Source organism: Mastigoproctus giganteus, chromosome 4 (assembly GCF_048544385.1).
Source record: "Mastigoproctus giganteus isolate SK-2022 chromosome 4, ASM4854438v1, whole genome shotgun sequence".
Taxonomy (NCBI): Eukaryota; Metazoa; Arthropoda; class Arachnida; order Uropygi; family Thelyphonidae; genus Mastigoproctus; species Mastigoproctus giganteus.
In genome coordinates this window covers 129,629,386-129,650,258 of record NC_143578.1, presented here as the reverse complement: position 1 = coordinate 129,650,258, position 20,873 = coordinate 129,629,386, and the positions used below count along the sequence as shown (strand labels likewise).

General features: G+C 37.1%; 1 protein-coding gene across 1 annotated transcript in view; it reads right to left on the bottom strand.

Moving 5' to 3' along the window:
- mmy (UDP-N-acetylglucosamine pyrophosphorylase mmy) overlaps positions 1-20,873 on the bottom strand; it is a 95,827-nt gene that overhangs the window by 40,367 nt on the left and 34,587 nt on the right. Inside the window, exons 4-5 of the mRNA XM_090372921.1 lie at positions 20,126-20,301; positions 12,324-12,496 (exon numbers count right to left, since the gene is read on the bottom strand). Coding sequence (XP_090229047.1) covers positions 12,324-12,496; positions 20,126-20,301 — 349 coding nt within the window. The remainder of the gene's footprint in view (positions 1-12,323; positions 12,497-20,125; positions 20,302-20,873) is intronic.

Below are 20,873 nucleotides of genomic sequence, written 5' to 3'. Positions count from 1 at the left end.
GCTCTCTAGTTGCCTATTTTAAGAGCAAATACTCTGCTGTATACATAGGTTTAGTGTGATAGCGGCGGCTGATGCCCATATTCCAACAGCAAAAGAACTGGATAAGTTATGGCTTTAAATTTATCCACCAATACTTTAATGACCCATTTGGGGTCATTAAAGAATTGCTGGATAAATTTAAACGCATTTAAACTTAAATTTAATTTAAAAACCCAAACGCGTGTCCACACACTTGACCACTCAGCTACATCAGGCCTGTAATCTAAAGCTTTGTGTCTTGCCGATTAATTTTAGCCTGGTCCAAATGAATTAGATAACTTTACGTGTTGAAGTCTTACGTAGATGTAGTTTACGCTGTCCTTGTCCTTAGCTTTAAAATTTATCGCTCAAATTACCAAATAAGCATCTGTCAGTATCCTTATCCACTGACTAATAAACACAGGAAAACCCCAGCTTATAGCTTCTGCCAGTTGAATCATCGCTGCATTCGTAAGGTTTCTTCGTCATACACGCGCAGAAATCAAGTTATTTCTGGATAATCGGTATTCATTCCTCTGAGTTCACACACAAGAATTTTTTTAGAACTTCCACGTATTACCATATTTATAATCTCGTCTACAACTGTTGATTTCTTTGTGGGAATGGAATGTGGGAGTAATATGAATATTATATTTATATTAATATTCATTTATTTAAATTATTTATTTTGGTTGATGCAGAAAAAAAAAATATTTGCTTCCTCCCACTATATGGCCTTACTATTTCTTACCCAGTTTTTTTTTTTTTTCAGGTTCTGTTATTCAAATAAAGCTCTTTCTGGCTTCCGCAGCAGTTTTAACCTAATCGCTGAGTTTCCTATTAAGTCTACCAGTCCAAGATGATCCTTCTCTTAAATGCTGATCATAGCGTACCAGAAGATCTGTCTTATAAAGGTCTGGGCATAATCTTTGATAAAAATATCTCCTATTCCTACAACTATGCACATATGGCAAATAAAAAAAAACAATGTACTGAGCAAATGGCTGATTAACCAAGAAACAATCAAAATACGCGATAGAGCAATCATTACCAAACATCTAGAACGATAACAAGACAACAAATGTACAATACCCTCAAGATACCCTTGCATATATATAACAGGTCTCTCCTGCGCAAATTACTCTCAGAAGCGACTGAAACAGCAGCTCAGAACATCCCAACCACAGGTACTGCAGCCCCATCCAGTCAGACCGCAAAGACCAGGCAACTCAACGTCTCTGAATTGATCGGTCCCCAACAAAGATACAGGCTTTTCTCAAACTCGCCACTTCAACGAATTAATCAACACATACTCGACTGTCACAAATTTGTCTCTAGCAAATCGTACAGACGTGAAATTGCACACCTGACCCTAAACAGCTGAAGGTTTCATCATTGCCAAATTCAATGATAGATTTGTTATAATCTATCATTCTGACTTTGTTTATAGCATATGAGAATTTTGTAAATTCCTGCCCCTAACCATGAGGCTGTGACGGGCTTCCTTTTTTTTTTGTCAATAAATGATTATTTGTAATCTGCAGTCCGTATTTCAAAGTCTACTTAAATGGTTCAAGTCCAGTCATAAATGAGAAAAACTTGATGCCAAACAACGAATATTGCAACAGCATTGCCCACTGTAGGAGTTTCCTAAGTAGAGAAGGAAAATGTCATATGATCACCTTATAAATCATGTGCGCTAATGTATACTACTTCTAAGGACATCACCTGGAACTCTAAAAACAAAAAAATTGAAATAGGATTCATCATTAAATTGAACAAGTGCTTCACAGAGCTCTTTCATTCCCCCACTAACAACAGCCTGTTAGAAGTGGAGAGCAAAAGGGACTTTGATGGCTACCAGGGTCACTAAAGGTCATATTAAATCAAATGCTACTACTCTACCGAAATTTTCATCCAGATACAAACCATCCTTGTGAATTTTCGTTTGTGTCTGCTTTTTCGCTGCGTGTGTTTTCCCTCTCTTTCTATGCTTAACTAAATGACACACAATTGAAAGCATTGAGCAACATTCGAACCAAGCCAGGACCATCGTCGACTAACAGTTTCCCCCAAGCTATAGAAATTCTTAAGATCGCTCAGTACGTGAGGAAGAAGGAATCCGTGCGGATGGCTTTTAACTTTCTCTCAGATGCGAAACCCATTTACGATAAGGAAATCCCATTTCCGCGCGTGATGCACTGAAAATAATTGGGTTTGGGTGAATCATTTAGCTATTCGTAGTGCTGTTGTCACCGTTGTCGTAACAAATCCGAAACTTTCTTCGGTTCTTGAAAACATTTCAACTGTCGAAATGTTCTTGACAAGCAAGTAAAATGTCTGGATAACTTTTTTCTCGTTTTTTGTTTTCTTTTATTAAGCCTTAAATTGTCGCTGCTCTAATGAAGTTGTAGTGACTTTGCCGTTGTGTTGTAAGCAACCTTTTTAGTGAGTAAACCGCTTAAAAAATGTAAATAATCGTTATAAAATTAAAGCTACTAACTTTTCTTTCACTCAAGAACAACAGATTTGACGTTATTATCAAATACTTTGCTAGAACCGTTGACTTAACAGTCGCTTTGATTAAGCTTAACTATTCAGTTCTATTCGTTAACAAATTTGATTTTAATGAAGTTTGTAAAATCCATGCCATGAGTCATCAGAAGAGTGAATCTTCTAGAGATCTAAGAACCCTCTAAAGATGGGGTCCTATCTTCAAGATGTGGAATCCACCCAGTGTTCTACTGGAATAATCCCTGCAGAACCTCCGTTGGCTGATACCGAAGGTGTTCAACCAAAGAATCTGGATATTCCAATGATTCTTCTTTATTATCGCCAATCTTAAACCAAATGGGTGAATTTCAGACGATTTGGAGTACAGATGGGAACGCCGATTCCAATTATACATTGGGTGATGTTATAGCAAAATTTAAAGAATGTCGCACTTATTTACTGTTCCTGAATCTCATTTTGATAAGCAGTTTGTAAGAATTTGATTAGTTCAGTAAGACATGTTAAGGGGACCAACCGAAGTTGTGCAGTGGCATCAATACTTCTATTTTGAATTCCTTCACAACGAGTTCCCTGTCTCATTATACCTCGAAGCACCGGTAGAGAAGACTATTGTTACTAATTCTCTGCGAGTACTACTACCACGGTCGTTTTGGGGCTATTTGTCCTCCCCCCGCTCCCTCATTGGTGAGTGAGCTGTTATACTATCGGGGCACCTGCCCACTCTCTTCCCCATCAGATATGAATGCGGCACTGCAGATAGTTTAACATCCTTCAGTTATAGCTGAATATCGACAATTATAGGCCTCTGTAGCCGAGTGGTCAGGAGCGGGAGTGCAGTAGCACAACACACGCTCTTTGGGTAGACAGGGGTTCAAGCTCCTGACTGCTAAATACGGTCAGTCTGCCAACCCGCAGTGGACCAGCGTAGCAGATTATGGTCCATTTCCCTCAGCATGAATTGTTGAGGAAGCTTCCATCCTGCAGTGGATTGATAATGGCTGCAGTTTTTTTTTTTTTATCGACAATTATCAAAGCTGACTCTCCATTAATCATGCAAAATTTCGTCTCAAAACAGTTGATTTATTTCACGCCATTATTATTTGGGACCGAAGTCACTATCAAAGAGTCATGGGCCCGATCCTGATGGCATCTCATTGTATTTTTGGAAAAAGGTAATGTAGTCACTACGCACTTTTTACTCTTTCCTTAAAACCGGAATATATCCCTCTTTCAAAACACGAAATCTCTATCAAACAATTACAAACCAATTACCTTGCTAAATTCAACAACAAAATTCTTTCATTCTGTTGTAGCAAAAAGGCTGATCTCTTGAATTCAATACTTTTACTTTCCAATGAACAGTGGTCGTATGAACTCTGCTGCCCGCGCAACTAGAAAGCTCTTAAAAATAAGATCAGGAAGCGCAGTTTCCGGCTGTTTGTTTAGTTTTAGCAACTGAATGTCTACTGATTTCAATACACAGACGATATATTTTCAAAAATCTGCACACTGTTTCTGCATACAGAGAGTTGTCATTCCTTATTAGAATACTGACAATAGTTTTGTTTCAAGTCTAACAAGTAGACTTGAACACGCAATGTCTTAACAAACATCCACACAGCATGGGTTTGTTAAGGGGAAGTCTTGTGTGGAAAATTTGATTGGATTCTACGATGTGGTCACAAGAGAACTGGATGCAAAAATAATTTTGATATATAAACTTGGATTTCAGGAAAGCTTTTGATACTGTTGTTCATGGAAAACTGCTGTACAAATTGAAGCGGTAATGGCATTAAGGGCAAGTTGCCAGAATGGATAAAAGGATGGTTGAGTGGGATAATGGAGACAGAGTGGTAATCAATGGACACTGCTGTTCGTGGATTAATGTTATTAGTGGAGTCTCCCAGGGTTCGGTGTTGAGCCCATTGTTGTTTTTGTGTATTCATCAATGATATTGATGAAGGTATATCAGGCTTAATGTCCAGGTTGGCAGGGTAGTTAATGACAGTATGCTACTGCAACATGATCTAGAAAAGTTTAGTAGATACGCTGAGAAGTGGCAACTGAAATTTAACATTGACAAATGTAAAGTACTGCATATAGGAAGCAGTAACCCCAGAGAAACGCATCAACTCTCTGGTATTACACTGACAGTGGCAGAAAATGAAAAAGACCTGGATGTAATTGTGTAGTCAGATATGAAGTTTTCTGAGCAGTGCAGACAGGCTTCCCGAGCAGGTCATCGAGTTTTGTCAATGATATACAGGAATTTTGTTAGCAGGGACAAGGAGGTGATTATCCCGTTGAACAAGGCAGTGGTCAGGCCACGCCTTGAGCACTGCGTACAGGTCTGGAAGCCTCAATTTAGGAAGGATGTAGAGCTGCTAGAACGAGTACAGAGAAGGGCAACAAGACTGGTGAGGGGAACCAAGGAGTCCTCTTACCAAGAAAGGCTTAATTTCTGAATTAAATGCAAATTATTGAAGTGTATAAGGCCTTAAATGGGTTGAGTAGGCTCAATGCTGATGGGATTTTTCCTCAGATTACGAACCTAAGGGGGACATAAATTCAAATTGAGGAAAGACAGTTGTAGAATAGATGTGCGGAAATTTTCCTTTAGCCAGCGGGTAGTTGACAGCTTAAATAAATCCAAGGAGGATCTGGACAAACTTTTAGAGCAGATGGTTGTGTGGTATGGGATTTTTTTTTTTTTTTTTTTTTGGCTGATGCTGTATAAGCTTGCTTTCTTGCATCATATTCCTCTTTCCCCCCCTCCTCTTAGTAAGAGATATAGTACGTTGGTCACTTACTACTCATTTGGAGAGGTCCGAATTCGAACCCCATTGGAGACTGCACGAATTCTTAAGGGTCCTCTTCAATCGGGATTGTAGTGGCCAATCTTAGGATTTGGGGTTTATCCCTGCGAGTTATAGTACGCCGGGATAAACTCCAATACGCTACATAAGGGAAACTAAGGTACTAGTGATTTTGAAATGACTGCATTCGAAAAGTGTTTTGTTCGCACCTCAAATTTATTAGAAAAATAAGGCATAAAAATGAGTAAAGTGGGGCTCTTATCAAGTATTTGAAGATCGTTTTGTGCCGTTCTTGAGTTTATTAAGTTGATCATCCCTGATATGAATTATGTTAAGTGTTTTATGTAATAAATACAATAATGGCTGTAGAATCGCTTTAAGCAGATTGGTTAGGGAAAATTACCTTACGGACAAATTAAATATGAAACGTACCCAGCGAGTCATCAAACGCATCTTTTTAGCACTCCAAACTTTCGAAATGAATGGAAAGTTTAGTAATGATTAGTTCATTTTGCTTATACCTGCAGAATTTCTCGAAAGTACGACTCAGATTTCAGGGTTTTCGCACTTTATGGGCGTGCCAACATTCATCCGATTCTCAGACGTGTCATGGCACTACTAAGGTATCTAACTCAAGATGAATCAAATTAGCTCATATTTCTTATTCTGGATGGTGAGAAGGAATTAAAATGAACACGCGCATAACAATCTCGGCAATATGAGATAGCAGTATACAGTACATGGTGTGTCCCAGTTTCGTGCTTGTGGATCTTTCACGAGACTATCATGTCTTAGAAAAGTTATCGACATCGCGACAAACTTAAAATTCTGCATATTCTATTAGAAGAACCTAGAAAACCCAAGCATGATACGTGCCCAAGAACATAGAAACAATTTCTCTTTCAATGCATGGGAAGTCACCTGAATTAAAATCTTATCTGCTCCATGTACTTGCCTGCTGTCTTATAGGCGATGTTTACTTTTTCTTGTTGCATTAGCTATATGTGGTTCATGAGAGAATACTTCACTTGCATCACAACACACCCAGCTGAACCACCAAGTTTTCCCCAGGAGTAGGGTAGACACATTCAGACCTTAAGATACCTTAAAGGGTATCTTAAGGTCTGAACAAGTGTTTTTAAATATAAAAACACTTGTGAGCGTTATTTCTTCTTTGTTCTTTCTTTCTGAAATTGAGAGCAAGATCCTAGTAGAGACGTGGGCTTTGGATTATTTGTTTATGAGGTAAGATTAATAAATTATTATATACTGTTAATTTAATTCTCCCCACATTTGAGATACATTGTTAAGCTGACAGACAATATTTGATATTTGTGCAACTTTTAATTTTTTTTTATCTCTATACATTAAAAAAATGTTTTCCTCCTAGTGATATTTATTCGAGCCAATGGGAGAAGAGAGCGAGGCAATTACGTCGCTACAAATGCAATTAATTATAGACAACTGCCTCCATAACGTTCACCAACCTCGTGCACGTGATTCACTGTCTAACATTTTATGTCCCATTTTATATAACGTTTTTTATATATTGATGAATATTGTATATTTGTAAATACTGTAGTTTAGTATTTTGTATATATTTTAAAATTTATATAGTTTGTAAACATTTTAGTCCTCTTCTCTTTCGGATGCAATAATGTAGTTTAGTTAGTTAAATGAATCCCATAGTTTGTAGTTTAGTTAAATGTTTTAGTCCTGCTCTTTCGGATGCAACAATATTCCTCATGCATTATGGGAACCCGAAGCAAAAGGCCTCTTCCTGAGTAACCTGTGTGAACGCATGTAGATAATTACATGGTGATATTTCAATGCCGCGCACTACAAAAGCACAAGTAAATAATTACATAGGTCATTTCCTGATTAGATATCGATTACAGTGACAGCGTTCTTTTTTTGTTGTTGTTGTTGTCTGGCGGCACCGGGGGGTCTGCCCCAGCTCAGTGTAGAATACAGTACTCTGCATAAGGCCACGGTGTCTGTTTTGTGAAGTGTTAATGTGGGTTGTGTTGTTCCTCTGGCCACTTAGCCTGTAGGGGACTGTGGAGAGCCACTAACAGTTTCCGTCACCGTTACGGGGAGACGGGCCAGGACACATCAAGAGAGAAGAAAGCTCTGGCAGGGTGAATCCTGGGGTAGCCTACGCATCCAAGGAGATGCGCAAAAAATTTATTGGAAAGGAGATAATAAGAGGGTGGGATAAAAGGGATAGAGAACAAAGGGGACACTGTTCAGACTTGTTATTGTTGTTATTTGGTTTTTAGGAGCATTAGCAACTAAGGCCATATTGCTCCGGTATATGCGGTGGTCATTCCCTGACCTTTCCGCATTCGGTGGTGAAGGGGCTCGAACCCCGGTCTAATCAAGAAGCGTGTGCTACGCACTGCTGCTGCTGCTCCTTCCCACCTGGCTACGGAGGCGCCCAGTGTTCAAACACTCGCCTGATTTAAAAGGGGAGACAGTAAGGGAACCCCTGGTACAGGATGCCCACCCATCCTGATCCAAATGATGGGAGTTGAAATTGGGTGATAGTAAGCCACCAGGCAAAAGGAGAGGGCCGCACAGGGTAGGGGACAACTTCCCCAGGTGGTAGGAATAAAAGAACATAGGGAAAGATTCCTATGGTGGAGCGTGCTTTTTGCAGGTCTGTCCCACACTGGCCTCGGGGTTACCCTAATGGCCAGTGTCAGCATACCATACCATGGCAGCTAGGAAAAGCTGCCGAGTGGTATCATCTTGGATAACCATTAGGCCCTGCATAGCCATCAGTCTGTCCGGTGAAGAGGCTAAGATAGAACATGCAATTAATAATAACTTTCATTCACTCAAACAATTTTACTTTCAATAGTTTTTTCTTACACTTTCTATTTTCTTTTATATATTAGATTAGATTGTATATAGATTAGTGTGTTTCGACAGGTGTCTTTTACGTAGAAAAGATTTGACTTACTCCGTCCTACCTCTATATATTACGTAGAAAAGCGTGCGCGGGGTTTGGCGAGCAAAGCGAGCAGGAAGCTGAAGCCCTTAGTTATTATTATTTTCGGATTGCCATTGAATAATTTTTGATAGAATTAGTAAAAGAATCTCAGTCCATTAGTCTCCTCCCAAGAAATAGAAGAAATTGCAGTATAAGCAAGTCTACTTAAAGAAGTGGGAAGAAACTTTTGCATGGGTGGCTCCAGCGTCTTCAGTGGATCGTGCTTAGTGCAAATTGTGCAACAAGAATTTTTCTATCAGTCATGGTGGTCAGTTCGACGTTAAGCAGCATGCACAATACAAAGGGCATCAGAAAAAAGAAAAGGGAATGTGGATGTAAAGTTATCAAGCTATTTTGTTTGTTTTAAAAACAAAAATAGGACAGTGTGTGAATTAGGGTTAATATACCACAATGTGAAACATAATCATAGTTATAAAAGCTTGAAGCTTTTCACTTTAACCTAAAATATTTCTGCGCAGTGCTGATAATGCAAATGTAAATTTTGGAAAATATAGCTCTGCTTCTCAGTTGTTAAGAGCAAGTAATGCCGAAATTGTTAAAACTAATTGTGCTAACCATATATTGCATAATACCATGAAATATGCTCGTGACAGTTTTGAAGTAGATATAGAAAACATTGTACTGAAAACTTAATTTTTTTTTTCTGTATCAGCTAAAAGAAGGAAAAACTTAGAATCATTTTTTGACTTTGTGCAGCTGGACTGGTCTGAATTGATAACGCTATGTACCAACGAGGTGGTTGTCCTTAACACCAGATGTGAGGATACAGATTCAGAAATAAAACTGCGAGTGGTTTTTAACTTTTTTGACAACGTTGGTGAATTGCTAGATGTTACTACTAAAATTCTTGAGAAATGCGACCTCAGTATTATGGATTCATACAAATCATGATCAGTAACAAAATAAATCAAAGAATCCAGGATCAATACTTCGGAAATTCCGCAAAGCAATTTTTGAAAAACTTACCCGAATGCAAACAGAAAAAGATTGATGAATGTTGCGATTTTTATTCAGATCTATTGCAATACCTAGAAAAAACACTGACTTCAGTGAGAAAAGTGTTCTAAGTTAATAAACTTTTCTCTGGAAACAGAAGAAATTACGTATCAAGATTTTGAAACGGCAATTGATATTTTTCAACTCCAAGAAGGTGTAAAGTTTTGTGGGAATAGGTTGAAGTTGCTGGAAAATGTTGTGTAGAGGAAGTGAGTGCACAAGTGGCTTGATTTTTTTCCCCCAAAGTTCCTATAAGAAATGTCCCCAATATCTGTAGAATATTAGGATATTTGTTAAGTTTTCCTGGCTCAAATGCTGTAGTAGAAAGGGTGTTTTCGTTAATGAAACAGAAGTCACTGAGAATTGATTGAGGCAGAGTTGTAGTTGCAATTAATTTCTTTTACATGTAAAGAGTTCCTTCAGTATATAAAACAGGATAAAAAAAATGTCAAAATAAGTACAATTAAAATATCAAACAATTTAAATTTTCTTGTATTTTTTAAAACAAAATTTTATCGACAAAAATCCTTTTTTTTTTTAGAAAACCTGACAACCCTACTCTCCACCATCATGATCACATAACAGTATGCGGAGCAGCATCACGAAATTTTTTTTTTTAATTAAACATTCAGATTTTTCCTTCCCCCATTGAGATATTAAGAATCGGCATTATTGAAAAAGAATAACGAAGTCATCTATTTTATTTGCGTTCTATAAAAGTAGGAAAGTTTCAGTTTGCTGGTATATTTTATTCCCCCCCCTGACATATTCAAAATTTGGCAAACCATCAATGATAACAGTGCATTTGTCCATTCTAGCCGGACTGAACTCATTACACACATTCTGGAATCAAGTAATAGCATTGTTTCTCATAACTAGTCACATCTCAAGCGAGAGACAGTTTTATTGTTTATAAGATAAGCAGAAAATGGAAGTACGGTAATCTTTTAAAATTTAAGTTTATCTTTCACTAAAATCCTAAATAATTCGTAGTGCCATTCCGTGTATTTCAAGGTCGCCATAATTAAATTTTATTGCTTCGATCGAATAATACAATTTCAGAAGAAACGATACGGTCAAGGTTATCTTTAAAATGATTGCGTGCAAAATAACTGTGGTGTGGCGCCATCTGTCGGCTATAATAGTAATTCGAGAAATAATTAAAAATTCCCATTTTACCCGTTAGAAGCCTTTGTATTAATTAAATTATAATCATCAGTTTATTCTTCAAACTGAAAAAAAAAAAAAAAAAAAAAAATAGCTTTCATATGAATTTGTACATCAAAAGGCCTACTTGATCCAAAACCAAACCGATTTACAGGTAACTCAAGCAGGGCCGTGCAAAAGTACTTGAGGATCCAGATACAAAAGGGGTTAACGGCTTCGTTTATTTATGTTGAGACTTTGAGGGCCACCTCGATTGGGGCCTCCTAGATCGGGGATTCTGGTGCCTCGCATCCAATGCGCTTCCCTGAACTCAAAGGAGCATATAATAATAAAAAATACGTTTTGCGATATGCTTCATTCACGTACAAATTTTAAAATCCACTTATTTTAATTTATGGGCGAAAATATCTTTGAATGAATTTAGGGGCGCATTGGCACATTCCAAATGCGAAAGTGCCCATTTTATTTGTCATGTTTGTTAATTATGTAAAAGCTTTCTCAAATTAATCTTTTTTTCACGAAAGCTGACAATTTAAATCCGATTCTGGAGACATTCCAATTTCATTAAAAGCATACATTTAAATACGCCAAATATTTTATACATATCTCGGATTTATATTTGATGAAGTTTCATTTAATTTCATAGCGCTTCTACTTAGAATTGTGCGCAAAAAAACATTAATTAAATAAAAATAATTTCCAGCTGCAGCAAAAAAAAAAAAAAAAAAAAAAAGCGTTGGGACGTTTGGAATCTATCGAATAATATTAAAAGAAGCTGCAAACGAGGTAGTTAAACCTTTAGCCATAATGAGAGCACCCTCCAATTAAGAAATACCTGCAGATTGGAGACGTGCAAATTATCTCCCTCTGTTTCAAGTGGTTCAGAGGGCAAATACAAGCCTGCAAAATTAGCTTCTGTTCCAGGGAAAAGAATAATTGACAGTTGAAGTAATGCAAGAAAATCTTGACAGAGGTGGGCCCATAAGGGAATCAAGACGAATTTGTCAAAGGAAGGTCACAAATCTAAAATTGGATGCAAAGAATAACTTTTCACTTGGATACTTAGATTTCAGTAAATCCTTTGGTGTTGTATCACATGTACTAATTAAATGGTTGATTAAATTGGGGCAAGTGGCATTAAGTGCAATGATTAAGTGGAAAGATATAAGGTGGTTATAAATGGCCGCCGTTCTTCGTAGATAAATGCGATGCATGGGGTTTCCACAGGAGTTGAGTATGTGGTGTTGAGAAACGTACTCAACTCCTATGGAAACCCCACATCAATATATAATTTAATATTTATTAAATTATATACTGATGTAGATAATTCTACATCACTATCTGATGATGTAGAATTATCATAAGAATATTAGGAATTAGAATCTAGGTGCAATCTCAGGAATTAGTCTAGGTGAAATATCTAGAAAAAATAAGGCAGATGGGTTGAAAAGTGGCACGAGGTTTGATATTGACAAATAAGGTTTCATTCTCCAAGTATTGTGGTAACACACTTAAGGTAGTAGAGAACTTCGTGTGTTTATTATCATAATTTTTATTATAATAAAATGTAATAATGTTTATTATAATTAACTGTCTGAATATCCTTTTGCTCCCAACTAGTTGGGAACAATAGTATATTCAGATTTACTAATTACACGAAATTAAGAAACAAAACCCGATGGGCTGAAACCTAACTTTCTTAGCTTACCTCCATTATGCAGGTCTATGTATTTAAAGTTCTGAATCCCTCAAAGAACAAAATTTAAAAAAAAAGCACAGAATTTTGATCTTACCTTCCCCGCACAATTCGCCCTCTTTTGAATACAGTAGCCTATGAACGCTGGATCAGCCATCTTCACCAGGATGTTGTCTACACAGTATACGTGGATGTATTTAATCCCTCGGTTCTGCATATCGTCCAATATTCCTCTCCTTTTCAGAGCTCGGAAGAGACCGCCATTCCCATCTGGAGGAATAAAAAAGGTTTTTAATCACCATTCAAAATCGAAATAGAATACAACAGATTAAATGCGATCATAGAATACATCTGGATCCCAGAGATCCAGTACACTACACCACCCAACAATTCGGTACTTCATTTCATAGTCATGTTTATCTTTTTATTCTGAACTAATGGGAATAATTAAAACTCAGAAGGAAGTCCAGAAGGATCCAAGACTCAATGGCGCCTCAGTTTCAAGTGTTCAAACGCCTCTGGGCGTCGTTTTCGACTCTAAGCTACCCTTGGAGATAACGATGTAATTAACCATATTACGCTGGGTCGCCAAGCAACAGCTGCTCCACACCAACGACCCGTACCTGGTAAAAAGGTACATCGTATCAAACGTATTCCGGACAGTACTATACAACAGATTAAAGCTCCATGCATTGGCTGCCGATGCATGCATTTCTTTCTGAAGCACGCTCAGAAACACGCACAAATTGGAAGCTTCTGCTTCATCTGCTTAACTTTTCTAGAGTTAAGCAGAGATGATGCAGTAGCATATTGTCGTTACTTTCACTAACCTGCATCAATATGATATCAAAATAAAATCACGTGTGAATGAGGAATTTTTAGGATAGATGAAAAAAAAAAAAACTCATTCAGTTTGTGAGCAACCTGAAAACGATCATCAACCCCTTCTAGTATTTAAACAAGGAAAGAAAAAGTTTAAATAAAATAAAAAACTTTGCTGATTTTCTTTGCATCCTTTGCTAAAGATTTCAAGTAATCTGCCTAACCACCTTTGTAACTTCATTACAGACTGGTTTCATAGACTTCTGTGTCGCCTGATATATCCATCCCCTGCATTTTTCTTTTCTGCCACGCGTCTCATTAATTCATCTGACATTCATTTCATTGATATCGTTGTATTGTACAGGAATCCTCCATAATAAGACATTCTGATTTACCACTCACTATTTCTCTGTATTCGTTGTACTCTGAGTCATTAGGCCTTAACACCTTGGACAGTATTTCTTAGTTGGTATGAAAAGCTTCTGCGATTACTTCCTTAAAATGTTTCCCATTTAGAATTTGCTGATGGTAATATCGTATAGAACTTAAAACCTGTCTGAGACCACCGGAATCACTTTTGCGAAAGCAAAATCCTTCCCTTTAGAAGGATTATATTTACATCTCAACGATTCACGTTGAGGAAAATGGACCATAATCTGTCACGCTGGTCCAGTGCGGGTTGGCAAATCGACTATTCCCGCTAGTGATCACTCGGATACGGAGGTCGTATCTTTAAGTAAATCGCACATCAGTAACACCGTGATCACTGCCTCCTGACGGCACCAGCAGTTTCCCCCACCTCACCGTTGTATACTTTTTTTTTTTTTTGACTCAGTACAGGCCACAGAATTAAAAGTGTGTGGGGAGTGGAGCGTCGTGTAGTATTTTGTACCTCTGACCACTTATCCGTTGGGCCCTGGTGGGTCCCACCATTGCCTAGCAGGCCCTGCCACCTAATTTCCGAAGACTTCAGTAGAAAGGACCTAAAAAAAATTGGACACGTTGAAGGTTAAGTTACAGCCAAGAAATTTAGGTCGAGAGAATTTCGCGTTTTAGAATTTACAATTTAATAAGGGATTCTCAAATGGTAAGTACAGTTAAGAGAACTTTAAATTGGTATGTAGATGACATTTGTACTAATAGTGATCACAGAGCTCTTTATTTTATTATTAATTTACACGACAATATTGGCATTTCTGATGGTCATACAGAAAACTTTAAAAGATTTTTCTCTAAGAAGATTAATTGGATTAAAGTTAAGTCTTTACAGAATGACTTTAGTAGTTAGTAGTGATAAAATACAAACATTAAATTTGTTAGATGCAGTGGAATATTCAATGTATGCACAAAATTCTTTATGTTATGCTTCAAAAAAAGGGTAGTTAATAAGCAAGCCCCATGGTGGACTGGGGAATTCAGTATTAAGCAGGAACGTATTTGCAACTAGAAAAACTTACCAGAGGTATAAGAGGTGGGGGGGGGAGGCGTTACATGAGGCTGATCATTTTAAAGAAGTGTATAAAATAAAAAAAAGAGGATATATAGTTAAAAAAATGACAGTAAAATTAAGGTTTGGAGGGATTTAGTTTTAACTGAGGGATAATGATCCATGGGATCTTATTTATAAGATTATGACAAATAAATTAGCCAGCGATAATATTTTGATTGAGATACCACTATTAATGTGGTCACTGGTAGGCTGTTTCTTAATGATGACACTGAAAATAATACTCAGAAACAGGCTAAGATTTGACCGGATAACTTGTCTTATAGTGGCCCTGAAGATGATTCTTTATTTACTTATGATTTGGAAATTGTGGCTACACAACTTAAATGTTAATAAATGTCCTGTTCTTGACTTGATGTAATACTAAAAAATTTAGATCTATACCCTGTGATAAAGCTGAATATGTATAACAAGTGTTATTTAGAAGGTGTCTTTCCTGGCTTTTGGAAGTTACCATCGTTAAAGTTATTAAAGAAACCTGGGAAAAGATTACATGACCCTCGAGGATATAGGCCAATTTGGGCAAGTTATATGAAAGATTATTGTTTTTGAAATTAAGTTCATTGTTGTATGAAAAAGGATTTTTAAGTTTGTAAACCAATTTGCTTTCTCTAAAGGTTTTTCTGCTGTGGATCAATAAGGGAGATTTTGAGATTTGATAACACATATTGAATAATCTTCACATAAGTATAAATTAGTCATATTTGTTGACTTTGAGGGGGACCTTTGACAGTGTCTGGTTTCCAAGTATTTTATATGCAACTTGGAAAATAGACAGATAATGTTGAAGACCCAGCATAAAGTTTTCAAAAAAAAAAAAAAAAGATATCGAAAGGTTGTCCACAGGGCTCAGTTTTAGGTCCTATCTTTTGGAATTTAGTGTTACATAAATGGTTGATTACCATTCAGGAATGTGTTACCCTTGTCCCCCTAAACTAGCAGTTTCCCTGAATCTTTAAGGTATCCTCAATAATACTGGCAAAAACTCGTCAATCAATACAATTATCGATGTCTCTGTCCCATACCTCTTTATGCAGCAGCTATTTGGTCCTCTGCCCCTACAACACACCTCAACGTTTCTCAGCCTGGAATACTGGCTCCTTAAATGGCTCAACTAGCGGACTGGCTACCAATGCTTCTTGCACTGGCCAGACTAATCACAGGACGACTTGACGCCCCTAATACCACTGGCCAGATAGAAATTCCCCGAATAAGTCAAGTGGACCCCATTCTCCCACTCAGAATCGGTTACAACAACCTCAAAGGCTTGAGATGAATGTTTTCAGAAGCCTGGCCGTGCATTCGATGGGCCGCACCAGGGTCCCCCCAATATCGGCCATTCGAACCGCTGCACCCGTTCTGCCCATCTAGGGAACCATTTGCAACTCTGGCCATTAAAGGAAATGTAGTGAAAAGAAAAAAAAAAAGGGGGGGGGGTGGATTTGGGGCAATCTTCGTTTAAAGAACTCTAATGAAATTTTTCCATTTATATATTCGTGAGCCACTAAACTACTGTGAGTAACAGAGCATCCGTTCTTCATCACAAGGCTCATGAGTGTCAGCTAGCAAACTTATTTTTTATAGAGGGATAAAAAGTAATAAAGATACAAGTATAGAGAAATTGACTTATGATCTCTTACACATCACAATACTATGCATCGTACTGTGCTTACTGTGTTGTCTGAAAATAACGATTTGGACAGCATGGATAGCTTTTAATTTCATTGCAGATAAAATAGGTAAGGTCAACATGAGCAAGAGGGATGTTGAGCCAATCAGAACCGAAATTTTGAAAAGATTTGTACCATTTTCAGTTTGTAGGCTAAAATCCTAAAAGGAGTATTTCATCTGATAATGAATTCTCCTCCCTCCCAACAACGAAATTTAATATAAAGATAAATATCGAAAGCTCTAGAACTGTGGACAACAACTCTTTCAGTTTCTCCCAACTTCCTCGTGGAGTTGGTCTACAGAAGAGCATAGTTAGTCTATGAGCACATGCAAACAAAATGTTTGCATGTGCTCATAGATGGCAGTAATGCTAGGGAAGGTAACATGTTCAACCATGTCAGCCTACCTCCTACCTCTCCCTCTCAGTAACGAAAATATAGTTATAGTGCGAGTACAGTTTATCTGCATATCTATTGCATATTGTCTGGGTCAGCTTAGAATTGTATTTTAAAATGTTTAAACAGAAGCAAAGGAAATGCCTGAATTACCCTGGCAATTTCTGTTTAGGTGTAGTCCGTTTACAACAAAAACCTTTTTTACTTTGGTCGAAAGACTGGCGATCAGGACACACTTGGGCTTAGTACATGAGCTGTATTGCGCGCACCACAAATCTAAGGATGTGGCTAACTGTAAACGTTAAAAGTATGCTTTTTGCTGTAACAACAAAATGGCGAGAACCGCGCAACCACATTGGTGAATGCTATTTCTGCATGACAAAAATATCAGAGATTTCCAGAAGAAGGAATCAGCATCAGATATCTAACGTACCATTTATAATAAGGCCTGTTCCATACAATAAATGCCTGATAAATATAATTGCTCCTCAAAATCATGGAATAAAGGAAGTAGTGATGAATATATCGAGGATTCTTGCGTTGCAGAACCATCCTCTTCGACAGATGTGTTACCAAGCAGACAATTGTTGGACGCTGTACTTAAGAACAGTTGATTTAAACTTATCTAAAGAACAACCAGAACTCTTTGTTTCTAGGTTACAACAGTGGAAGTTACTTGAAGAAAGAACTAAAAGTATAATATATCGAAAGTGTCAGAGTATTTTCAAAATACGTTATTGTTGAAAACGGCATGTGTTTGTTCTATCAGTGGTCTTCTGAACAAACTGGGCATTGATCATAATTCTGATGAATGGCGTATATTTATTGATGGCTTAAAAATTAAGCTTAAAAGTATTGCTGCACAATTGAAATGGATTCCTCAGTTCCTCTACTTTTATGATTTTGGCTTGAAAGAAACATATGAAGTATGTCTGTAGTGATCTTAAGTAACCGGATTACTCTGCAGGAGGAAGGTTCCCAAAATTCTGTTGTTTTCTATGTTTGTGGGAGAGTCGTGCAACAGAAAAACAATGCGTAGCAGTGGGGAAAAAGAGGAATTTTTACCAGGGAGAAGTAACATTAAATACGTTCCACTGGTTTTCCTTCCACCTTTGCATGTAAAGCTTGGATTACTGAAGAATTTTGTGAAGGCTCTGGATTTAGAAGGAAGTGGATTTTGTTGTCTAACGAAAGTGCTTCTCAATCTGATGGATGTAAAATTGAAAGAAGAAATTTTAATTTGGCCTGAAATAAAGAAGCCCTTGAAGATGATGTATTTTAAACAAAGCTGCAGGGAAGGATCCTGAACTAGCAGCTTGGCGATCGTTTAAAGCAACTGTGCATGTATTTCTTGGAAGAAGGAAAGATAATTACGAATTTCTTGGGTAAACTTTTATTGCAATGTTGTAAAGATATGGGTTACCGAATGTTTTTGAAAATTTTCTTCATTTCCATCTCAATTTTTTTTTTAAATGTGAAAGTTAAGTGATGAACATGAGGAGCGCTTATATATCCACAATGGAAAAGCGGTACCAAGGACGGTGGGATAATCCCATGATAGGAGATTATCGCTGGTTTCTTGAGAGGGGGAAAATAAGAATTAGGGCAGAATTAAATCAGTTTATTATCAAATTAAACCAGAGAAATTAAATTTATTATCAAATCGAATTTTGTTTCAGTAGCCTCTGCCTGCTGCACTGAATTGCGTTCAGTTTTATAAATGAGATTAGATCTTTATCTCTTATTTATTTCTGCATACCAAGCACAGTTGGAATTGACCAGTTAAAAGGGGTTCCTCCCCCTTCCAAAATGTCCCTTATTGTGCTGTGTGCCAGTTTCCGTGTTGGATATATACAGTTGTGTTTTCAAAATGAAAACAGATTTCATTTATCTATAAATGAAATCTTGGTAAAATGCGCCTAGAATTTAAAATTCTAGGAAATATTCAATACACGTTTTTATAGATTTCTTAGAAGTATATTCAAAGGTTTTGGCGAGAAATTATGCCAATCGATTTATTTAGGTACCTGTGTTTTAGTATTAATGACCACACGATACAAGGAAGGAAGAGGTTTGCAAGCGTCTTGAAAAATGAGTGATAAGAAACTTAGCGAGTTCACAAGAAGTGCTCTTCATTTCTGTTAGAAAAAGGTATATATATCTCTTTGTGGAGAATGTAAATCCAAATAAATATTAAACTGTAGGATGTGCTCTTGGAGTTAAAGTGTAAACCATGCTCAAAATATCCTTACAAAAGGCCGAATATGACTATTAAAAATAATAGTCATTCATTAGTGGATTTGGCATTCTATTAGAATGCTGCATGGGTTCAGGAGACGAACTAGGTATGCATACAGAAGCAACACCCAAAGCATTTAGAGAAATATTTCATCGTGAAATTCCTCCCAGAATGACCCTACACGCATGAGAAAAGAAGCGCTTTTGCCACGAGATCAGTTAAAGACAAACCCAGAACCAGCAGACCCCATAAATCCACCCGAAAACATTTTGCTGAATTTAGCACACCACAGCCAACGTTGTACACCCATTTGAAGACCGACTTCAAGTAGTAACCTATCAAACTCATTGCTTGTTTATAATATAAAGTATCTATAAACTAGTACCCACGTTGTCAAATTATATGAAACTCCTCCCAGAAGAGTCATTCTGGAAGGAGTTACACATAATTTTACAATAATATACTATTAGTATACGACAGCACTCATAGAACACTGGAATAACATTTACGTAGACAAAGATTTTCTGGACACCCTGTATATTAACACAGTTCAGTTTTATTACATCAAGATTAATCTACTTTGAGGAAGAATTATCTTAATGCTATTTATGATGACAATTTTCAAAGTACTCCACGGAACTGTAGAAAAAGCATTTGGATGTCCGCCGTTATATTGCGCATTTGAAAATGAGAAATTAGACATTAGAAACTAAAAAATAAATACCCCAGATAAGACTACATTTATAATGACATGAGAGAATAAGAGGTTAATATCCGTTTCATTTTGTTAATTTTCTTTTAATTACGTACCTCAATTCTTTAAGTTATCTCAATTAACTCATTACGAATGTCAGTTAAGCAGTATGTCCAGTTCTGTCAACTGCTTGTTATTATACTTTCCTCTTCACTTCAGACGACAATTCCATGGGTCACTTTTTGTCTACAATATCATAAACTCCATCATCGATTCTCCATCTCTTCTTGAACAAATACCTTTCACTATATCCGCTTGAATTGTCGTTATAAAACGAATTTCTCACTGCCTGTCACTCAACACTTATTTGGTAATCCTCTGTTCGTTTCCTTCAGATATTGAATAATCACAATATGATTTTACACTTAAACCATCTATGTATAAGAAACTGCTCTTTACTGTTTTGTTAATCCAAATTTTGTATATATTTTAATAGTAGTTTTGTGTCGATTAATACTGTTTTGTATTGATTCTCTGTAATTCTCATACACAGAATGGAATGTGAACTCACCGGGAGCTCTGGAAACTTTGCAAGGACTCTCTAATATAATCTTTCCATCTAGAGTGAAGCATGGGTGCATGTACTGTTCGAACACCAGCAAGTTTTCTTTTTTCAGACCGAAGTACCGATGGTTGGAAAAGAACTCCAGAGTAGGTTCCATCGTGTGTTCGCTGGTCATTATGTACCTGCAAGGACAAAGCATAATCAGCAATGTAAGTGACAACGGATACATTTAAGGTCTAGTTGATGCAAAAGGTATCAAAGTAGACTTTCCTTATCTGCTTTTAACTAAAATTAGGCTTTATATAAGCTATTCACAAACGTATGTAGTATATAACTTAATTAGTTAGTTGGTCTTCGTTCAATTTTTAAACTATTTATATAAAATGGCATGACAATCCTCCCTTTGACAATCATGCCAAATTTGGTTGACAGATAACAAAAACAAATGGCCACCAACAACGTACTTGGCCGAAACACATTCTTATAGGGTTTGTTAGTCTGTTAAAAGTTCTGACAGGCGAATATGAGGGTCGAAAGAAGAGGGTTGATGCTCATGAAGGAATTAAAAAGGGACTCAAACATGCATCTGCCTAGCTCAATTATTGAGTCCGCATTCGTGCATCAGATAACAGAGCGGAAAGCGCTGGTCCCATAGGAAATAGTTTTTGTCAGTGACCATGTCGTCATGGAAATATATTGTGAAAAAGGATACGTACAACAAAACAAAAAGGTATGTCTGCAAAGCTAAGGTTCA